General features: G+C 39.0%; 1 protein-coding gene across 1 annotated transcript in view; it reads right to left on the minus strand.

Annotated features, from left to right (window-relative positions):
- The window catches only part of COL5A2 (collagen type V alpha 2 chain), a 104,718-nt gene that overhangs the window by 50,815 nt on the left and 31,423 nt on the right, over positions 1-22,480 (minus strand). Inside the window, exon 2 of the mRNA XM_015867838.3 lies at positions 197-421. Within this exon, the coding sequence (XP_015723324.2) occupies positions 197-421 (225 nt within the window). The remainder of the gene's footprint in view (positions 1-196; positions 422-22,480) is intronic.

A 22,480-nucleotide genomic window follows, 5' to 3' on the forward strand; every position in this document is an offset into this window, starting at 1 on the left:
TAAATCTTCAGCATGGCAGTACTATTAGAAATTTCAGTATCCACAGTTTCCTATTCCTTTGGTTGAGTTCAGAAAACTTGAACCTCACCACTATCCTCCCTGCTCCAATTTGAGCCACAGAAGCAGAGCAAATTTCACTCTCAAGGCCAGCCTGATCGGCTCATGTTTCAAAAAGTAAATTAGATAGCAAGCTTACCAATGGTAGGGTCAAAATCACGTGTGGTATGGGGACACACTGGACAGCACTCTCCTGGGGGCACCTGAGGGTTCTCACACTCCAACACGTCTTGACATTGGATTTCATCGCAAAGAATAGCTCCATTGTCACAGACACAAATCTGGCATGGTGAGGGCTTCCAAATATCCCTGTTCAGGTACATCTGGCCATTCTGTGTGCAGGCAACCTCTTCAACATCTTCTCCTGGTAAGGAGAGAGAATATACAAAGCATTTTCCAACTGTGAAATCAAAGGAGGAGTAGGTCTGGATGAGCAAAGAACGCATTTGGAGATCAAAAGCAGTACCTCATACATGAATTAAACACAGCCCACCAGTATAGCTGAAGTCAGTATTACAAAGCTCTCAATATCAGTCAACTTAACATGGTAAAATTGAGTAGATGCTTATTTCTCAATCAAAAGGAAGTAAAATAAAGCCATCAGCAAATACACAAATCTATTATGTGGTCTCCAATGAATGTTGCTTTATGAGTTGCTGGATGCCTTTTTGCTCAGTGGGATACAACTTTGCAGTCAAAAATTCCTGCCACATGTCAGCTCTTAACAACTGTTGTGCACAGAGCAACAGGGCATTTTCTGTGGAAAAGAACCTGTATGTGCTACCATACCCTGCTGCATACACTTCACACAGCCAGACTAAACAGTATTTGTGGAAGACATACAAAAGAACACTCAGCGAAAAGGAAGAAACCTTATTTGTTAGGATCATGGTTAAGGTAATAGCATCACAGAATTAGGCCATCCCAGCAAGACGGTTAGTCAGTGTCCAGTGGCAACCAAAGTGTGCACTGCAAGGGTATGCACAGCAGCAGCTGAATGAAGAGAGACTCTTCAAACCATTGAGTTTACTCAGTTCTTATAATCCAGCTCACCGTCTCCTGACACACGATCACACCAGCACATGCATAACGCATTGTTATATGTTAACTAAATACCAATCAACTCTCAAATAACTATAAATGAAAGAATGTCCGAAGTGGTCATTTCTACAGGTGCAACAGCTACTGAATGTTTGCACTTCTTGCCTGTGTACATATTCTCACATCAGTTGCACACCTTTTTTTAACGTAATAAATTTCTTTCATCACAAGTTAACTTTCTTGTTTTAATACTCATCTTTATTTCTTTTTCGTTAGCTTCATTTAGAAATCTATTCAGTGCAGATTTTACTCTCTCCTCTCAAAACAATATACTGCCAGCAAGACAGATCAACTTGTCGGGGTTGAATTCTCTTTTTCTTTTCTGTTTAATACTCCTGAAAGAACTTAAAATTTTCAAAACGTTCCCTACTAGACTGGTTGGGGAATGCAGGGAGTAACCACCTCTTCACATGTTGTCCTACCCAAAGTCAAGTCCATGCCTTTGTTTACCTACTGTGTACACAATCTATCCAAATATCTATGTATATTTTTGTGTTTTTGGTGTTGCTGCTTTTTTTAGATACCAAGGAAACTACCAGTATTTCTCCCAAAAAGCAAAATACACTTTTAAAACAAAATACAGTTTACCTCTGCTGTCCAATCTGGTAAAAAAAGCCCTGGCAGCAGAATAAAATTTTATTATTACTTTGGCCTATCAGTATTTCATCCTCTGAAAGAACACAAGCTCCAGCAAACAGAATCAATCAACAGTCCCTAAACTGCCCCTAGGCAGGAGGTCACAAGCCTGCAACTCAAAACTCTAGTGCCATGATTCCCTCTGAGCCACAGAGGCAGCAGAGCTCCCACGCGGGCTCCTGTGCTCTGAAGGACTCTCCTGACCATGAGATACCGCAGTAAGGCTTAGTCATACCCTGGGTGGGAGCTCCATCTGGCCATGGAAATCTCCTAAGAAAAATGTCTTCACAACTGCAACAATTGGGCTAAAATTGCTAAGCAAAGCCTCCCAAGCAGCTCTAATTTCTAACTGATCTTATGATGGGGGATAGAGACAATTATAAATATATACATTGAGTGTGTCCCAATAGTCAACGATCACAATTTTTAATTTGTTAAGAAAACTTGCTATTTGTGTGAAAATTAACAGCACTAAGCACAAGGCCAGCTTTGCCGTTCTATGCCTTTTTGCTTTAATTTGAACCAGATGTAAACAGAAATTCACAAAGTAATAAATAGGAACAGCTTTCGGATTTTGGCTTCATGCCTTAGCTCAAGTCCAGTTACTCCATCAATGTCAGAAGCTCAGAGAAACGGAGCAGATGTGTCATTAACTGTTGCCTGCCATCGTCAGCTCCTGCGGCTTTCTAACAGAAACTGAAATCAAAATTTATACCAGGTCATCTCCTGATCGTGACCAACTCATCACATAAACTGACCAAATGGCTCAAAGGGGTGCTGCAGAAGCTCAGGCGGAAATGTTTTCAGTGTGAAGTAAAGACATCAACTAAGTTCACTGTACAGTCCATTTATGACACTGTGAGAATCATTTTCCAAACTGCAGAATGCGTTTTGGAAAGCACTATTCTCACTTCTCCCTTGTGTGCATGACATAACACGCTGTCTGACATCTTTAGCCTTTTTCCCCCCAGATGTCTGGCATATGGTCTCCGTCTTCCTTAACGTAGCACCAGGAGAACTCACTGTGCTGTTCAAGAGCAACAGTTTGCATAAATGAAATTTCTGAGTTACCGAGCCCAAAGTCAGCATTCTGTCATAACTTCAAATAAACCACATAGCAACAAATGCTTTGGCAAATAGGAGCCAATCCAGAAGGGGACTGCTTCTGATGGAGTCCTGCTAACTAGCTCAGAGAGATGTACAAAAGGAACACACCCCAACTTCTGGAAACGTACTGAGAGGTCTAATTTACTGCCAGATTGCATATATGCCTTTAACTTCAAAGGAAAAATTTAGCACGTTCTTCGTGTTAAAACTTCTGATTGTGTTAGCTGATTCTAGCTTTACTTTTATGCTATGACAGTGCTATACTAACAGTAATGTGAAGAGCTGCCATTACAATTCTAACTCATTACAAGCACATTTTGCTACTTCAGTAGCAGACCTGAACCATAGGCATGTCATCAGCCCATACCCAAACCAGGGAAGACAGCAGAGGAAATTTTACTCTCTGTTTATTTCTTGGCCTGGAAATCAACAGGCTCTTTTTGTTGGTGGCAGCTTTTTTATTTGGTTGGTTGTTCTTTTATATTACAGAGACCAAAGCACTGTTTTCTTCACACGTCCTTTTTACCTTGGCAGCTGTTAACACAAGCTGCTGAATGACTACAGAAGCAGCTTTGAAACTGTTAATATTGCAAAATGAGATGATGGCCCATTAACCAATTCCTTTCAACCAAGAGGATGTAAAACTATTATTACTATTGGATCTGACTGGAGAATCTACAGGGTAATCAGTTCATTTCAGCCAGGGAAAATGAGTCTCACATCATGTGCAGATATAAAAGGTAAGATACAAAAAAAAAACCAACCAACCAACCAAACAAACCCTATGAAATATTTCAAGACTTTCATTCATATTCATATACTTACGGGAAGGATATTTCTGAAAACTGATTTCATTTGAGAGCCACCATGAGTACAAAGTGATTTTTTTCCTTATTATATCTTAACTTCCTGGAATATCAGTTGTGCAAGAAAGAACCATTCAACCAGAAATCAAAGTGAGCTACAGCTGATGCACCAAGTCTTCTTTTCAGACAACAATCGTCAAAAGTTTTGAGGTAAAAATCAGATCGCACACTACCATAATGCAGGACCAGTTCTGTCAGAACACTGAAATTGTGCTAATTACTGGGAAACAAACATCACAGCCACTAGATGGCTGTCAAAGCCCATCATTCACCATCAGTAAATCCAAAATTAGTTTGCACCCAGCCAAAGCGGACAAGCCACACCCTGCTTTTGGCACTCCATGCTGAGCATCTTTTCCTTTCAAGCTGACTTTTCTCTGGAACAGTTCCCTTCTTCAACAAGCCAAGGACAGCACTAACCTTTTTAAAATTACTTACCAGGTATGAACCATTGTGGAAGTTAACCCAGAGATCCAAGATGCTTACTGACACTGTGCTTTCTGCACACATGGTCAATTAGCAGAATGTGGATATCAGACTGCTATTCCAAGGGCAGAAGGAAAAGGAAAAAACGGAAATAAGAGGAAAAAGTGGGAGAGAACGCATTTTGGTTTAGTAATCAGAATTATTCACATTGCCTCACTGCTTTCATTGATTTCTCGTTCAAGTCTTGTATATGAACAAGAAACATAAGGCCTTAGCGTGGAACCTGGATGGACAAAAGGAAAATAACACCTAGAAATGAGAAAATGGAGGGGAAAAAGAAAAAAATAAAGTCTCTACATCAAAAAATACTCAAGAAAGCTTGAAAGACAAAGAAGAAAGCCAGTCTGCAGCTTTCTAGAAGTATCTTCCAAAGATATTAATTTCCCTTGCACAAAAGCCCCCAAAGCCTCACGCTGTGCTCTCATGTTACCTATCCATGCTTATTAAACAACATAATATTACAAATAGGAAGAGAAGCCAGGATATATGTCTTCCAAATTTTGCAGATATACAGCTTACCCACAGACATTAACAACTTAGGCTGATTTACAAAATGGTAAGGAAAAGGACTTGGCAGCAAAGCAGCTCCATTTCATTACATTTCTACTAGTTCAAGTAATCAAAATTAAAGGAGCTAAAGTCTGATAGTCCTACAAGCAGTACAGAATGTATTTAATAAAAGCCAGAGTAGATGATGGCCGGTCTTTTAAACATAGTCTGTCAGTTGTACTCTTTCTTCTGCCAAGATGAACTTCTGGATGCACACTCTAAACAAAATCCAGCATTTTTATGTTACTTAACATAAAAAGTATGGAATGAAAAAGGTAGGATTATTTAAGAAAACTGCCTGGAGACGCAACAACTTCTGCAGGTAGCTTCTCATATGTTCATCCTGATTCTAGTTTATGAGAAGTATATGGAAATATAAGATGACAGTAAAATACATCTAGCATTTTAGTTTAAAAATATATATAACAACTTGGAAGAAAGCTGAAGAATAAGAAAAGCTGAGTTTCACATTAAGAACTACAAGAATCAAATTGTATGACTCACGAGCAGAGGTGCAGAAGAAAATTGAAGTGAAAGGCAATACGTGCTAAAAACCATTCTGCAGATGTACTGTTGGGTATGTGTTCAGACTGCCAAGAAATGGACAAGAGGAGCTTGGTGTTAATAATACTTGATTGCCAGATTGTTGGGACATTAATGTAGGACTTGGTCCAGTTCTCATTAAATCAGTGGAAAAAACCGTCATTTACTCCTATAGGAATTGCACTATATGTGAAGATATCATCTTTTGAAAACATTTTTTTCTGAGCAGTAATAAACAGCATTATCTAAGTTATCACACAAACTGTAACATGAATATCAATTATTTTGAAAATTCTTATACTTTTCAGGAGTGCTGATGAAAATAAAACTGGCTTTGCCTTCATGCACAGAAAAGACTGTTCTTCACAATCAACACTATTTACACAAAATCTAACCTACAGTAACAGACATAAGGATAAGCCTAGAATACTTTAGGAATAAAAAAGTGAATTGATTCAGAATTCACTTTATATGAAAGACCCAATTGGCACCATCAAATCAAATTTGCATTCAGCCTCTTCCATTCAGGATGCATCATGCACCTCAGTGAACTAGACATAATAGCTACAGTACAAAGATGCACGTAAATGCAAATAACAGCATTCTCTTGGAAATGCTCATCACTAACAAGGCCTTTAACACACTGTTAATTCGCAAGTATTACAGAAGATAAATGCTCTCTCATAGCTTGAAATCCAATTTAAGTCCCTTTGCACAGCCTAGAGAGTTAAGTTAGGAACCACACAAATCCATCATGATTACAGCTTAAGGGACTGACTTGTTATCAGAACGCCTCAAAAACTACTAACAAAGGCATTCACTGGTCTAAAATGACTTCATCCAAGTCCAAGCTCTGTATTGTTTTACACTATCTGAAGGTCCAAACGAACATTTCATTCTGTGTTTTTCCCATGCTTTCCTAAGTAAATTAGGCTTGTGTGTCCCCACACATATCTGATTTCAGAGCCTGGTTTCCACCATGTTTGACAGAGACTCTGTGAGAAACAGAGTCACCAAAATACTGCACTCCCATAAGTTTTGTTAACATGCAACTGGGAAGAGAAGGTAGGCTCACATTAGAGTACAACAGAGGTTCCATTCTAAAAGGAGTGGATAATAAAATCATTATTTATTTGAGAAACCAGGCTTCATCAGAAGCATTTCTCAGGAAAGCTGAGCATGCCTTTTCAATTAGTTTCATGAGTTCTTTCCTGAAATCCTTGCAAGATTTTTAAAAGCATTCTCTACATTAAAAGTAGTTCAGTGGTCTTAGTTCCCAGTGAGCTTTCAATGTGATTGTTTAGCCAACCACCTAGGCAAGGAGACAAAGCCGTCGTGCCTTGTTTCAGAATGAGACTATTCTCTGGGACTTCGATAACTAGCATTGGTCATTCTAAAACACATACTCTAGAAATGGAAAATTACGGAGACTCAGCTGCTCTTCCTGCCGAGTCCACTACCATACCATTAGTATGAATAATACTATTAAGCATCAAGACACAAGCAGGCTCCTAAAAAGGGACTTAACTGCTGAATTGAATTCAGCACTTGACCAGAGCTTTACTGAAGATACACAATTTGCAGCTAACAGCCACTTCAAGGTGGCAGTAAGGGGAACAAGTTCACTCACTAAGGTTTGTCAGCTGTGAAAATTCAATCTAAACAACAGACTGGAGGCAAAAACCAATCTGGACTCAGGTGAAGGGGTAACCTCACAGCTAAAGGACTCCGAGTGTGATCAGGCAATTGTTTTTGTATGCTCCCAAAAATTGTGCCAAAAAAATTAATACTGCTTTTCAGTTCAGCACTGGAATTCCAGATTTAGCTGAACAGTAATAACAGTGGCTGGGAGTGTGGATCTGCCTAGGGGAAGCAAGGCCCTACAGAGGGATCTGGAAGGCTGGAGATCTGGACTGAAGTCAATGGGATGAGGTTCTAAAAGACCAAATGCAGCATCCTGCACTTTGGCTACAACAACCCCAGGCTTGGGGTAGAATGGCTGGAAGACTGTGTTGAGGAAATGGATCTGGGGGTATTGATTGATGCTCAGCTGAACGTGAGCCCAGGTGGCCAAGAAAGCCAGGGGCAACCTGACTTGCATCGGAAACAGTGTTGCCAGCAGGAACAGAGAGGTTACTGTACCCCTGTACTCAGCACTGGTGAGGCTGCATCTCAAGTGCTGTGTCCAGATTTGGGCCCCTCGCTGCAATAAAGACATCGAGGCCATAGAACGTGTTCAAAGGAGGGCAACAAATCTGGTGAGGGGTCTGGAGCACAGGCCATATGAGGAGAGACTGAAGGAGCTGGGATTGTTCAGCCTGGAAAAGAGGAGGCTCAGGGGAGACCTTATCGCTCTCTATAACTTCCTGAAGGGAGGTTGTAGTGAGCTGGGGGTCGGCCTCTTCTCTCCTCACATTAGTAATAGGACCAGAGGGAATGGTTGCAAGCTGCAGCAGGGGAAATTCAGGCTGGACATTAGGAAACATTATTTACCAGAAAAGGTGGTCAGGCACTGGAATGTATTGCCCAGGGAGGTGGTGGAGTCACCGACCCTGCGGGTGTTCAAAGAGCGACTGGATATTGTGTTAAGGGACATGGTTTAGTGGGAGTTATTGGTAATATATGAACAGTTTGACTGGATGATTTTTTAGGTCTTTTCCAACCTTGGTGATTCTAAAGATCCTAACTGAAAAGGGAAAAGCATGGTTTGGATATGGTTAGACTCCTCTGAATGAATTCTCACTTGACATTGTAAACATCTGATTCCCTAATTTTTATTAACTATTTGGAAACAATACTATGGCACATTTATCATGTTAGTCTATATTTCCAGCAACTCACTAGCTCCTACATTCATGTCTCAATCACTGAGAACTCAAGTTTTGCCCATCTTCCACGGAAATAAGTTAATTTCCACAACAACAGTCAAGAACAAAGTTATTATTACAAGGTCCAACACATGCTGGATATAAAGGCAGAATATACTGGGAGCTTATCCACTAAAAAGGATTTCTCTTGCTGGTCCTACAGCGTTATCCACTGTTTATTATACTGCTCAATTCACAAAGACCATCTGATGATGTTTCTGCATATTGACTTCATTGTTACTGACTTAATTAATGAACAAGACTCACCCCTTCTAAACACCCCCTTCATATGCTATTAACAGGGCAGTGAACTGTAAAGATGTTTCAGGTTGGTCATTTTCTGTTGGTCACTCCACGGCCTTGGATCCTTGCACTCTGGAAGCACTTGGTTTAATCTAAGTCACTTAAGTCATTCCATAAATAAGGGTAGGATTTTTTACTTAGTTTTCCTGTTTTTACTTTGGTTCAGGGGTAGAATGGCTGATCATGTTATTCAGAGCCTCGAGAGGAATAGGGTAAAGAGCCTGATCTGCCAGAAGTGCATACATAAACAGTCTCAGAAAACATCAATTAAGCATCAGGCAAAAAGTGGAAGCAAAATATATATATATATATTAACTTCCAAATATCTAAGGCCATGCATAGATCATAATGGGTAGGCATTCAGGGCATGGCTGAGAAAACACTACAGCAGGTTTCAGCACTTGGAGAAAATCAGCTGAAAACACAGGGTGCCTGGTCTCTGCTGGCATCCATACCAGCATGGATGACTTCGTCATTCAAAGTCACTGTTCCAAATCCAGTTCAGCTCTACTCCACCCAGCCCACTGTTTACTTCCCGGCTCAGGGAAATCAAACCTCTTAGTGTGCTTACCACAACAAGTTACTAAACTTCATTATTTCAAAAGATGATTGAGGAACCAGAGAACATTTAGCTTTCTGAGCGAAGTGTTTGAACACATTCTTGACTCTGGCATAAATTTTTAAGTGTTGTCCCTTTCAGTCTAAATGGCTTAACCTCTCTGGTGAAGCAGGGAAGTAAGCTACCACCTGTTCTGAAACTATCAATGAAGTTAGCCTATGTGACTACATTACACCACAGCATGAGCCCAGGAGGACTAAATACCACAATAAAAACTGACGGCAAACTTGGAAGAAAAAGATGGGGAACAAATGTAGTAAAACTTGTTCTGTTCCTTACAAAAGATAAAGATGCATTACACTGCTTTCTCTTTGTTCACCAAGTGAATTATCACATTACCCAAGGCAGACTGCACCAACTCAAAAGCAACAGGAAGATTCATGAAGCAGCCGCCTAACTGCAAGCCTATCTCATTTGTGTTCCCAACTACTCAATTCTTACAGGCTCATTCCACTGTTCTAGCTTCACATACGGAATAACACTGAAAGTCTAACTGACAAAATAATACTTGGCTTTGTAAAAGAACTAGCTTGCCTTTCTTACACGGTCACATTTATCTCTTTTGAAGTAAGACAAAATGGGCATAGATATCATCTTATGTCATCTAAGAGAAACACAGTTGCTACTGCATAAATACCCTCATTCTTTGAAGCTATAAACATCAAAGTTCCATAGAAACCTATCATCACACAGCCTTTCCCACAAACCTCTTAAACATCATGGTTTGCAAAGTGGGTTCACACAATCCCTAAATGCATCCCCTTCTGACTAACAATATCCCCTTTCTTAGCTAAAAATAAACATTTGTGATCAGTAAAAAAATTCAATTCCATAATTAAAAACACTTACATTCCAACAGGCTCAGCATTTCGAAAAGGACAGAAAACCACCCAGTGTTTGGGTGGAGTAGAATAGGAAGGTAGCACTGGAAGGCCATACCCTTAACATGTTGTTTGTACAGTAAAGCTATTCATTTGCTGAAACTCTTGGCCTCTGAAAATAGAAAAGAGCAAGAAAGCCTACACAATTTCCAGCGACAAAACCTTTCTTTTCTGCTACCACTACCTTTACCACACACCAGACAGCTCAGTCAGCAACTTCTGGTTTCAAGATGATATGGAACAAGCTTTAGCAGCCCTCGGGACATACTAGCTGTTTTCAGTGCAGCATCAAGCAGGAACATCATAAAGCAAGAGCTTATTTTCAAATGCAGTTTAAAGTCACTTGCACATGTGTGAGAACAGAGGCAATGATTTCAGTGCAACTCAAGGCCAAGAAGAAGTTACGCTTCTGCAGCAATTCAACTCTTTAAAGACACTGGAGCAACAATCAATTTCATTCCTTCAGTGTCTAAAAAGAAGTGTCAGTAAGAAGTAAGTAGAACCCAACTCATTTCCATAAAGATCAGGTATGAGAAAATTTTTGAGACAGAATATGACAGCTGGACAACCAGAACCAGACAGAAAGTTTTCTACTATATAGGGACTGTTGAGTCACATGGCTGAACCATTCATTGAGCACCTGGGGAAAGGACCTGGCCAGCCCTGGGAAACCGGGTAAAAGCAATTCAGTTGTGTAACCAGAAGGGGTGGAGCCTGGTTGCACCTCTCCTAGACCTAGACCCCATTTAAGGGCTAACTGCCTCTAAGGAAGGATCTGTGGTTGGAGATTCCTCCCTTACGGAGACTTCCCCCCCCCCCCCCCCCAAATTAGATCCTTGCAGATAGGATCTGCAACATTTTAACATCTTTAATGTTTTTAATGTCATTTCATGAAAGATCCTTTCCCGTTTCTCCCTTTTACCACTTCACTCCTGCTTCACCTTTTCACCATGCTAAACTTCCTGACTGTAAGATCTAGATTGTTATTGGAAAGCACTAAAATACTAAAACAACAAATAAGGTAATTTTACTAGACATACCCACTTGATAGCCATTTTTATCTTCAGAATTGAAAAATACTGGTTAATTCAAGACTTTGTTATGGAGATCTTCAAACCAAGAAACCCATATAAAAACAGACATCTGAGTCAAGTTGAGGGAAAGTTTTCTCACTGACCTGATTCTATCATTTTCATCATTACTGATATTATGAGGCCTCCCAAGGTTGCATCACTTCATCTGACTGGATAGGGAGAAAAGTGGATATTTATAAACAGTTTCCTCTCCAGCACAGTCTACCATTTGCATATGGCAACTCCAAAAGTGTCCTCAAGTAGAGTCTCCTATTTGTAGACTAATGCAACTTAATTCCACCTGGAAGAAAATCCCTACTCTGTAAGTGTTGCATAACTTCTTTAAGTTGAAGGGGGAAAGCCTATTTTCTTATTTAGTCTTTGCACAACCGTGGGCAATGTTAACATTATAAATTTACAGGTAAGCATAGTAAGAAAAATCCAGTGCAGAGACTCCCTGCTACTTCATCCTGTTATTGGAAATCCAATTTTTCAATTACACATTTACCTTAGCTCTGTTAATGCCCCAATTGTTAGTCCATAAATACTTAGAAATTAAGAGTGAAAAGCACAAAAAATGACACTGCATGTTTAAAAACAAGTCAGAAAAAAAACAAACTCCTGTCCATGCTGCCATTTAGATGCATAACGTTAATAAAAGTTTTTTAATAGCTACATACCAGGCCTTACTTCACTCTCCTGCAGGATTAGATTTCTAGGACAAAGGAAATGAAAGGCTTTCCTGCAGGCTCTCCTGCTCTTACTCACTGGATATCTTCCATGCTTCAGGGATGAAGCATTATGAACTTTGGTCAGACAAACAGAAATGGTCTGAATGAATTAAAATTCAAATAAAGTTCCATACTTTAAAGCAAACCAGCCATCATCACTCCAACTACTATTTCATTTGAACTTGATCTGCTATTTCCCTTAGCTCTTCCTTTCAAAACTATTTAGCCATTTTTCTTATCTTTTTTATTTTATTCTTTGTTTCTTCAATATAAGCCTTTTAAAGACCTACAAGGCAGCAACCAGCCAATAAGAACTTTCTTTTAAAAAGCTGAGTTCTAGAAACACTGACATGTTTTTGCATCATTTAACTCAAAAGAATTTCAAATAACATTTTGCTGAATCCCAGCTTAACAGAAGCACACCGAGCCCTTCAAGATCTTCCTCAAAGGGCATCTCAATTTCCAGTCTTCTATGTTTCTAAACAATATAACTTTTAGAGCTGCAAAGCTCTTCCACTTCACCCTTTTCCTCCAAACCCCAGCTTTATCCTCTGTATTTCTGCTGTCCTTCTCTAAGAAACTGACCTATCTTTCCTACTCTTCAGTGCAGCATTCTAAAAAATTTAAGGTGCCAAGAGCATAAGCTAACATGACAAATACACATTTGAGATAATTTTCAATACAATTTTCAAAGCACCAGTAATTCCATAGGCAAGAGGTATTACTACTCATTGGTCAGGAATAGACAACCATTCGACACGTTTTCCCAAGTTATAAATAGAAATCCAGTCCACTGACATACTAAATAAGTGGGGACGTGCTTTTGGTAACAGCAATGAAATCCAAAATGAATTATGATTGAGTGCACAGAACAGTGAATTATCCTGATTCCTCCTGTTTATACATTCTAGTGCCTTAATAGGCATGGTTGCTTGAGTCACTACTCCCTGTTCCGTATAAAATAAGCTCAGATGTCTGCAAGCAAATCAATGTTTTCTTCTACCCATTACTGAAATTCAGATCATCAATTAGGAATTGATTCTGCACAGCTTTAGAGCAAACTCTAACCTTCACCTCCTTCATAGCATTACAGTCATCAACAGCATCTCCAAAGGTATTCATATTTCTTACTTCTGAAGAAATAAGCTGGACATGAGGTGCTGCATGCTTAGATGATACAATCAGTAACAGATCTGAAAACTGAGCAGCTGTCAGTAAACTGGAGCTTCACTTGACCCAGTTAACCCCAGATAAACATTTTGACTTTTAGACCCTCAACCAGCATCTGTTTTTCAAATAGACAGCTATCTTCAGTTCTAAGAAAGTTCCCAGAGAATCAGAAATAGCTGGCATCTATCCACAAAACACAGTAGAGGTCTGTGATAATTTCCAGAACACAGCGTCCTATTGCTAAACTTATTCACAGTAGTGAGGAAATGGTAGTATTGCCAATGCCTGTCCTCACCAATTCTTTCTCCACTAGTAATCTGTGTTCTTGTAGCCTCACGCAGCTACTTCCAACCATTTTCTGTTACCACAGTAATAGATGTAATCACACACAAACCACAAGACCTGCGCATACAAAGACAATAAATCAGTGGGCTGGACTCTGTCACAAGTGCAAGTGAGACTGAGCCCTGTATTTCATGACAGTCAGGACTATCATGCACTTGCACAGCACCCAGGCCAAATAATCGATGAACACCCCATACTCAAGACCAGCTTTCTAACTGTTTTCAAGTATGACTTGAGTATTTCTGCCTAAAAGAAAAAAAAAAAAAAGATCAAAAAGAGTATCGCTGTGTTAGCAGTTCACACCTCCTTGCTAGATTGCTTTGTTGCCTGGCTCTTTACTGAAAGTGATGTGAGGTTTCAGACTTACAGTAATAACATGAAGTGTACAAGATGCACAGAGCGTGGCCAACTTATTTCATGCTTCCAGTCCACTTTCAAGGCTTCAGGGTTGTGCTTTTTGGCACCAATGCATTACAATTCAGTTCAGCTGAAGAATAGACAGCATCACCTGCTACTTACTGCACTTCTCCAGTGCAATTAGCTGGTACACCAGTTTTTAAACAGGTGGACTGAGCAGTAAGTTTAATTAAGAGCAATGGTACAAGATGCAAGTGTGACCCCATGCACCGCATCCCCAGAGAGCCACCAGAACTGGAAAACCAGAGAAATAAAAAGCAGCAACCTTCTCTCTGCAAAAGCATGAACTGGTCTATTAACTTCACGGTCTACAGATAGTTGTCCATTTTGATAAATCTGCATCTCAGCAACTGTACAGCTGAATGCTACAGACATTTAAGAAAGAGTAAAAAATTTTCATAGTGATAAATTTGACAAGAAAAGTTAATTATCTACTTATATGAAACAGATGGTTTACATTGCTCTGCTATAGATTTAGTTGTGTCAGCATTTTTGTAAAGGCCTCCCTGTTTCCTGTGGTTTACAAGCTGGCAGACAAAGTTTATACGTCAATTCACAAGACACAATCCCAGGCGGTACTCTGAAAAATTAGGAAAAAGTAAGTTATTAAACAAATATTGGAAGAAAGAAGGCAAATTTTAGGGAAGGAGGTTGACAGAGAAGTTAGTTTGTTGACTTCCACTAGAAACGAGTCCGTTAAATGAGCAAGGAAGTACTCATCTGCAGCTCTTGATGTTCACAGCGCATCTGCAGAATAACATATATTGTATGTCATTTACTGCCTAAATAAATATGCATATGCATTACGTCATTTCATGAAAAGATGTAAAACAAACATACGATCCATTAGGAACAGAAAGTAAAACAGCTATTTATGATTGAAAAGACTAGGTCCTAAAAGAAAACCCCTTCCTCTAATGGATGGCCAAACAAGCTACATTACTGCTAGAACTAACCCCAAGTTAACAAACAATGTTCAGATACTTTCCAGAGAATGTTAGTTCAGCTCAGTCCTTATCTCAACAGGATTTAACTCTGAATACTTTCCTAAAACAGAAGTTAGGGCCCAACTTGTGCTCTGAACTACATGATGGAATTTGTGCAGAGACCTAGAGGCAACATTTGATGTACTAAATAATTACTTAAGATAGGGTATTCTATGATCCTGTGATACTACATTAAGTTAGAAAGGGACCCATAAGGACCACTGAGCCCAACTCCTGATTCCGCAGAAAACCAACCCACAATAATAATTAAATTAAAACCAGACTGTCTTACTGAGAGCGTTATCCAAATACTTGTTGAGTTACGATAGCTCAGACATGTCCACCTCCATCATGCAGCCGTCACCAGGGAGCAGAGCTCAGCACTGTTGTAAGGAAATGCAGCCACCACAAGCCTCCCTTCAGCCTGCTCTGCTCTAGGATGAACAAACCTCAGGACCTCTCCCACTCTCCTCACATGCCTTACCCTCCACAATCTTCACCATCTTTGTAGCTCTCCTTTGGACACTGTCTAGTTGTTTGAAGTCCTCTTCGTACAGTGACACCCAAAACTGTACAAAATACTCAAAGTGAGGCTGCACCTGTACAGAGTAGAGCAGGGCATTCACTTCCCACAACTGGCTGGCAATGCCACGCTTGGTGTGCTCCAAGCAATGGTTTGCTTTCCTGGCTGCCTGGGCACACTGCTGACTCACGTTCAATTTGTTGTTGATAAAGATCCTCAGATCCCTTTCAACAGCACAGCTCTGCAGCATCTCACCCCTCAGTCTGTACAGATAGCCAGGGTCACTCCTGCATAGGTGCATATACACTAATTGCATTTACTGAAAGTTAACTGATGTTTTAAGATCCGTGTTAAAGGTGAAATTAACAAAGCTTCTCACTCAGTACTGCTAAGTTCTGGATCAAACCTGCAATTTGACAGCACGATTAAAACCAGTCAAGTTCAATTCACTTTCTACAGACCAGCTCTAGTCATCTTCTACTACTACCTTTCAGGTATTTGAATTTTCTCTTATATTTGGACTATAAAACCTTTCTCACCAAGGACTGCACTCACTGTTTACAACAGCACGTAGTTGAGATGTTGTTCTTTATGCTTTATAACATCTTTCCAACAAAACAGAAACTGCAAATTGATATAGGAGTAATAATAAATAAAGGAGCAATAATAAGTGAAGAGCCATTCACTTCATCCTAGAAAGAATGCACAAGAAAAAAAAAAAACAAACAAAACCCTACATAATAGAGGCAATTCTAAAGAAATAATGTCACACAAGAACTGAGGACCTGACCATTAAAACTGGTTAAAAACGTACTATTTTCCATTGCTGAATACAAAGAAACAGAAACATCCCAATTCATTAGCTATTATTTGTCAATTCTAAAAATAATAAACTAAATACAAAAAAAGTAATGCTAAACAAAAAATATTATTATTTCAGATTAGGTAATTAAATTCTAAAATGAATCACCACTGTAATTCCTAGACCATGTCATGTATCAATGCTTCTATGCGAGATGCTGCTTGAATTAATAACTTGTGTAAACTTTTAGTAAATATCTTATTTGCACACTACTAAAAGCTACATTCTGCACAATGACCACACAGCATTTTGGAAGCACCTTATGAGATTAATGTAATTTTTCTTAATTACTTTATTAGTGAACCTGCATTTGCTCACTTTTGAATAAGCAACATAGTCTAACTAATTCTAAGTGTTTTCAGGTCTTGATCCATGATCAGTTTTATAGTTAACCAATTACTGCCAGAATGCAAGGAAAACACTAAGATTTTTAGTATCTATGAATACTGATACACTGTAATAGATAACATCTAACAGATATCATTGTGTTTTAATGCTTTCATTGAGACACATAAGAAAACAGATCATGTTATGGTAGAAAAGTAAAAGGAAAAAATACATTTTAAAATGTATTTCATGTTTTAAGTTTAAATACTAAGAAACAAAAGGAGGGTTCAAGTCTTCAAATAACATGGAAATGGACAAGGAATCAGACCCAAGTGACTTTATTATATACAGATGAGAGCTAAACATGCACAAGAACTCACCTGTGCTAACAGATCAAGAGCTGAGGAAGCACTAAAAAACTGAAAACTAACTCGGTAATTCTTAAGAACCCAGAAGAACAGAGCACACCAAAATTTTTAATAACGATGTAACCAAAACCAGTTTAGTCAAACTGAGATTACTGGGTTCAAGAGTAAAAACAGCAAGAATGAAGGAAATGTGATGCAGAGAGTGACAAAGATCATTTCACATCTTTCACCTTCAAGAACCCCGCGGAGTTCACAAACTTAATAAGATACCACAGAAAACATAATTTTGTGCATGTCTACATGTATCTTTGAATAGCATGATGCATTTTGTAATTGTTTAGATTTCATTCCAAACTACAGATTTCTACAGGGACTTCCATTTCTGCTACATAATGAGTGCTTCACTTAAATGTTTTACAAGAATTTAATACTGCAGAAAACTTCTGGGATTAAATCCACGCCTTCCAGATTAGCAACATACTGGTTTTGGCAATGCAGACACATCTGCTCTTTGGAACGGGCTGACCAGCTGGGCTGACCTGCCCCTTAAAAGGGGCAAATTCCCAAAGAGTCTCCCAATATTTTCCATTGTGCATAAGCTCTATACGTTTATAATATAGAACTAGCAAGATTATTCCACTGTTCACCTTCTGAAATTGCTGCTTCATTCTTTACTTGATGTATAAGGGCTGCTCTAATTGCAACTCTTTTCTTTTTTTTTTTTTTTTTCAAATGAGGCAGACGGTTGTGGGATGGCAGCAGGGGTTTAAGATTCCCATCAATGTCCTGTTGTAAACTGTTGGCATGTGACAGATAGCATCAGAGAGGCAGTCTGACTAAATGGCTATCGGACAGGAAGTGTATATGAAGCAAATAGTCTGGATTCCCAGAGTCAATGGATTCCCTCGTGGGAAAAATGGCATCCATAGACATTCATCAACACCTGCTCAATATTAACAGGGACTAAAATGTGGACATGAATAGAGTGAGGTCAAGGATGGTGCGTTGCAGCAGTGACAAGCAAATTTCCTGATGGCCATGCATATTTCTATAAGCCCAGCATGCAGACATTTTCATTGCTTATGAAAAAGCATAGCTCACAGTGGTGACTGTGTTGCAAAATAACTTTTTGGAGTTGAGAATTTGATCTACCAAATAGTGTTATCGCGTTCTTTGCATCTGTTGTCGTTTCCATGGAAATAAATAGAAAGCATTATTTTCAGATCAAACTATGCAGTCTGTACTCTTTAACATCGAAGAATCAAGTAAATAGCCTGAGACTCAGCCATACTGCTCCTCTGTTGTAAGGCTTATCTCAGAGTGCGAACTTACTCACAAGTGGGGAACTATTTTAATCCAGCACCAGAGATTCAACCTCAGACAAGAAAAAAGAAGGAAACCTTCACTAAGTCACAACACGCCACACAAACACAACCTGCAAGACCTGTAATCTGAGTAAGGTTTGCAAGCATTACAGGATGCAACCTAATTGAAAATAGAAGCCAATTGTGTCACTACTATGCATTTTTATAAACTGTGATCTGTTCAGACTGAGAACCCTTATCTCAAAAATGTCAATCAAAGAAAGCACAAAGAAATCTTTTTTAATAACTCCAAACCAAAACCTTGCCCAGCAGCTACGAAGACCCAGCAAAAACTCCAGATTGCCTGAAAGAAAATGAGCATGAATGAAGCCTAGATGACTAATGACTTCTCCAATCCAAAATAAAAACAAGGATTGTACCTTGAAATGCTTTACAATTGCCCACACTAAAAACCAGTGAGTCTATATTTTCAATCCAAACCTAAAATTTGGCTTATTATTCTTCAGCAATTCTTTCCTACTTCATGAAAGCTTTAAAACCCAAACTGAGCCCTCTAATCAAGTATTTCTGAGAAGTAGCTGAACTTTGTTTAAAAAAAGCACAGTTGTATTTGTTTAAGGTAAGATTAATGTGATTTACAGGATGATTAGTTTTCTGTTCAATTATTGCAGATGTATTTTTTGGATCTCAAATTCTCCACTGGTTCAGAAGCCCCTGTAAAGTTATTATCTCATTTTCTCCAGTGACAGATCAGTAAACCAAACAACACCTCCAAAAGGACTTTGCAAGAAGTCCTGTCCTTACAGAAAGCCTGGCAGTCCCTAGAGACAAAGAAGTTTGTGTGCCACGTTTTATATCTATTTTCGTATCATAAGAGCTTGTTTTTCTAGGATATAAGTGGTAGTTTCCTGCTCCATCCACCCACTCACAGTACAGCTTCTCATGGTACAGAACACCCCAAACTAGCTGTTGTGGCCTAGCAAAGATCAAAGCTCTCTACCTAACAAAACCACTGATTTAAGTTTTGTGACACAAAGTTCTACCACACAATTTCTGTTCTGTTTCTAGATCAGCTGCTCAGATCAACATGCATGAAGAGACACTGCTGCAGACTGTCGCTGATGCTTGGCTTTGCATTTCCTGCATTCATGTTAAGTACCAAGACTCATTTAATTCAAAAGAATTGTTTTAAATGGCAGACCGCCAGGAGCTGACTTAAGAAATTACACAATTAACACCATTTTTATTCTTCATATTCTTTCCTCTGCCTGGAGGAGAAGATTGCTTCACTTACATCACCACTAAATGTAATAAATACATCAGGCACAACTCTTGCTAGCCACCAAGAAGTCCAAAAAGCCGACTTTAAGACCATCAGCTGCACTTACTGCATGAAAGAACTTGAAACATAGCTTTGAAAAATACCCCGAGGTATAAATATACATGAGAGAAACCCTTCCTCAAAAGTACCCCACAATTTAGGATCACAAAATAATGACTATCCACCAGTTGCTTTTATCCAGCAAATAGGTGGTCAGCGCTTAAAATTCATGTGCATTCCTCAATTTTCCATTGGCTACAGCACATACCATATTTTTAAATGGGTTATTACAACTCATTCGCTATCTCCACGCCTGTTGGAAACCATAATAAATACACATTCCTAACAGCAAACCAAACCATTACAAGCCAGAACAACTTCAAAGCCTTCAGACACAGAGCAAATATCACAGCGGTTCTGCAGGAATTGATCTTGCAGCCTCCTTCCCTCCCACCTTACTAGCAGTGCTGCCTTTTAAGCATCACCCCTCACACAGCAAGTAGAAACATACTCTGCTTCTGTCTCTCAGCACTAGCTGCTAGACCCCCTCGCTCCATCCCTAAGGACCACCCTGCTACTAGAACTAGAAACCCAAGGCAGCAGCCCTGCCTTCCCTGCTGAACTACTTTGGAAGGAATCCTTAGCAGCTGGATGAGATACACACCTGCACCTAATGAGAGTGCTGTTCAACATGTAGTATCTGGTAGAAAGTATTAATTTTTAATCTTAACTGCTTTTCAAAGTAATTTCTGGTTCTTTAGACGTCTACGTCTAACAGAAAATTCCATAAATAACACTTTTTCACTTGCTCTTTGACTCTCAGGAGAGAAACCCTTGATAATTATGAAATTCTGAAAACACAGACACAAGCCTAATCCAATATTTTTTATATATCTTAAACAATTTCTGTTTGCCAATACAAATATTGATTAACTATATTACTGACAGTGGATGATGCAACTGTTTACTGAAGTCATAAACATGGACAAGGTACAGAAATCTGCAGAATCACAAAGAACGTGAACACTTGGCGTAGCTATTCATAACCACATTAGGCTGAGCACAACTGTGCTGACCTGCCCCACATGAGGATTTAATTGCTGAATATGGAGAGCAATCAGTGACTGCAAGGAATATAAGTCACAGGTTGAAATACCTTTTTTTTTCTTTTTTTTTTTTTCTTTCTTTTCCATTAATTAGAATTGCCCATAGAAATTTTACTTACAGCTTCATTATTAAAGTATTTTATAATATCCTGCTCTGTACTGGGTAGCATATACAATAAATGGAAAACAGACAACTGCTCTGTGTTCACATTCCTTCCGAATTTTCTATTTCCATACATACAATTTTTGCCTTTCAAACACTCTAGTCTGGAAGCACACCAGGTTCAGCACGTTGTGCCTAACACACACTTGAAGCATGTTCCCAACCATTACACACTGCCCACTGAAACAGACAAGCATGCCACTATCAGCTTGGGTTGGTAGGTTTGCATTAAAAAACTATATATTGAAATTCATTCACCCATTATATTAAGTGTGCGTTAGGAACAAACGATATCATTACTGGTCATTTTTCTGCCCCGTCTCTTTATGAGTCTTTAGCAAAGCATAGCAACAACAAACAAAATTTAAAGGAAAAATAGAACAAGTTGAAAGAAATCTTGGAAGGAAAAAAAATTACACCTGTGTTTGGAGAAATGGACACTTTCTTTTTGGCAAGACTCAATTCAAAGAGGCTTCTTAGCATAATTGTGTAAATACCTCCCCAACCAGCTTTCCACTGTAATCTTTACTATCGTTATGTCTGCTCCAAACTGGAAAGCACAGGATTGCTTATATAGTACTGCATTTTATATCTATTAAATGAATTACATGCCAATCACTTATTATATATCAGCTTATATTTAACACATATAATAAATTTAAGTAGATACAATGTAATGCTATAATGCAATGGAAAGTACAGCAATATTAGCAAGGTGGCACAACCTTAGACTACAGCAAATGAAAACAACCCCAAATACAGCAGCAGTGGACAAAGAAACAAAGAAAAAAATCTACTTACCCTTGGAAGACCTCCATTAGGCAGGGAACCCCAGGCACATACCCTCACTGCCAACCCTGAAATGAGGTCCAGCCCCTCCAATCAGTCAGATGCACTGCATGCACCTGAGCTCACTTGGGTTGGCCCTGCCTTCCCACTAGGTGCTCAATCAGTGCTTCAGGACGTGACTCTGCATTTCCACTACACATGAATATATTCTAGAATCAATTATTTATATAATTTCCCAAAATATACTTCCAGATAGACTCCATGAAATCAGCATTAAAGCTCAGAGAAGAACAGAAATAATACAAGTCCCTTCTTGGTAACATTATGAAATTGCACAGTAATCACATAGTATCTCTATATGAATAATAATATTCAACAGTTTCTTATGAAAGCATCGTTTCTACAGTGCCTCGGTATCATCTGCTCAGCCAGGTACCTTAGTTTATAAGAAACTGACGTATTTTGAACTGTTACCTTCACGTGAGGATGTGTCTGTCTGTACATCTAAAACATAAGCAAATACTTGGTTTTATTTTCCAATCTCTCATTTTCCTTTCCTGCAGACTGCATCGCTGTGTTCTATATATTTACAGCCTCCCTAGTGCTGAATAGAACTAGATATGTATCATAAGAGATCAATTAAAATGACGGCAACACCTGATGGTGACAACAAGTCAGTACAAGAGCACACTTTCCACTATTTTAATACATATGGGGAACTCAAGATGTAGCCAGGAAAGAAGGCTGTTTCACAGAGAAACCTCAGTATTCCAAAGTTCAGAAAAGTATTCCATTTCTTTATAAACATCTCCTTAATCCCAAGGCAGATTAAATTCAAAAAATGTGGAATAAAAATCAGTCTGAAGGCCCAGGCTAGCACAAAGCTTGATGAGATTTGTTTTCAGTCCTTGACCACGGTTTTTTTTCTTCCTCATTTACACTCAAGAAACCATTTTTTC

Source organism: Coturnix japonica, chromosome 7 (assembly GCF_054131305.1).
Source record: "Coturnix japonica strain WE chromosome 7, WE-NBRP24, whole genome shotgun sequence".
In the NCBI taxonomy this organism is placed as follows: Eukaryota; Metazoa; Chordata; class Aves; order Galliformes; family Phasianidae; genus Coturnix; species Coturnix japonica.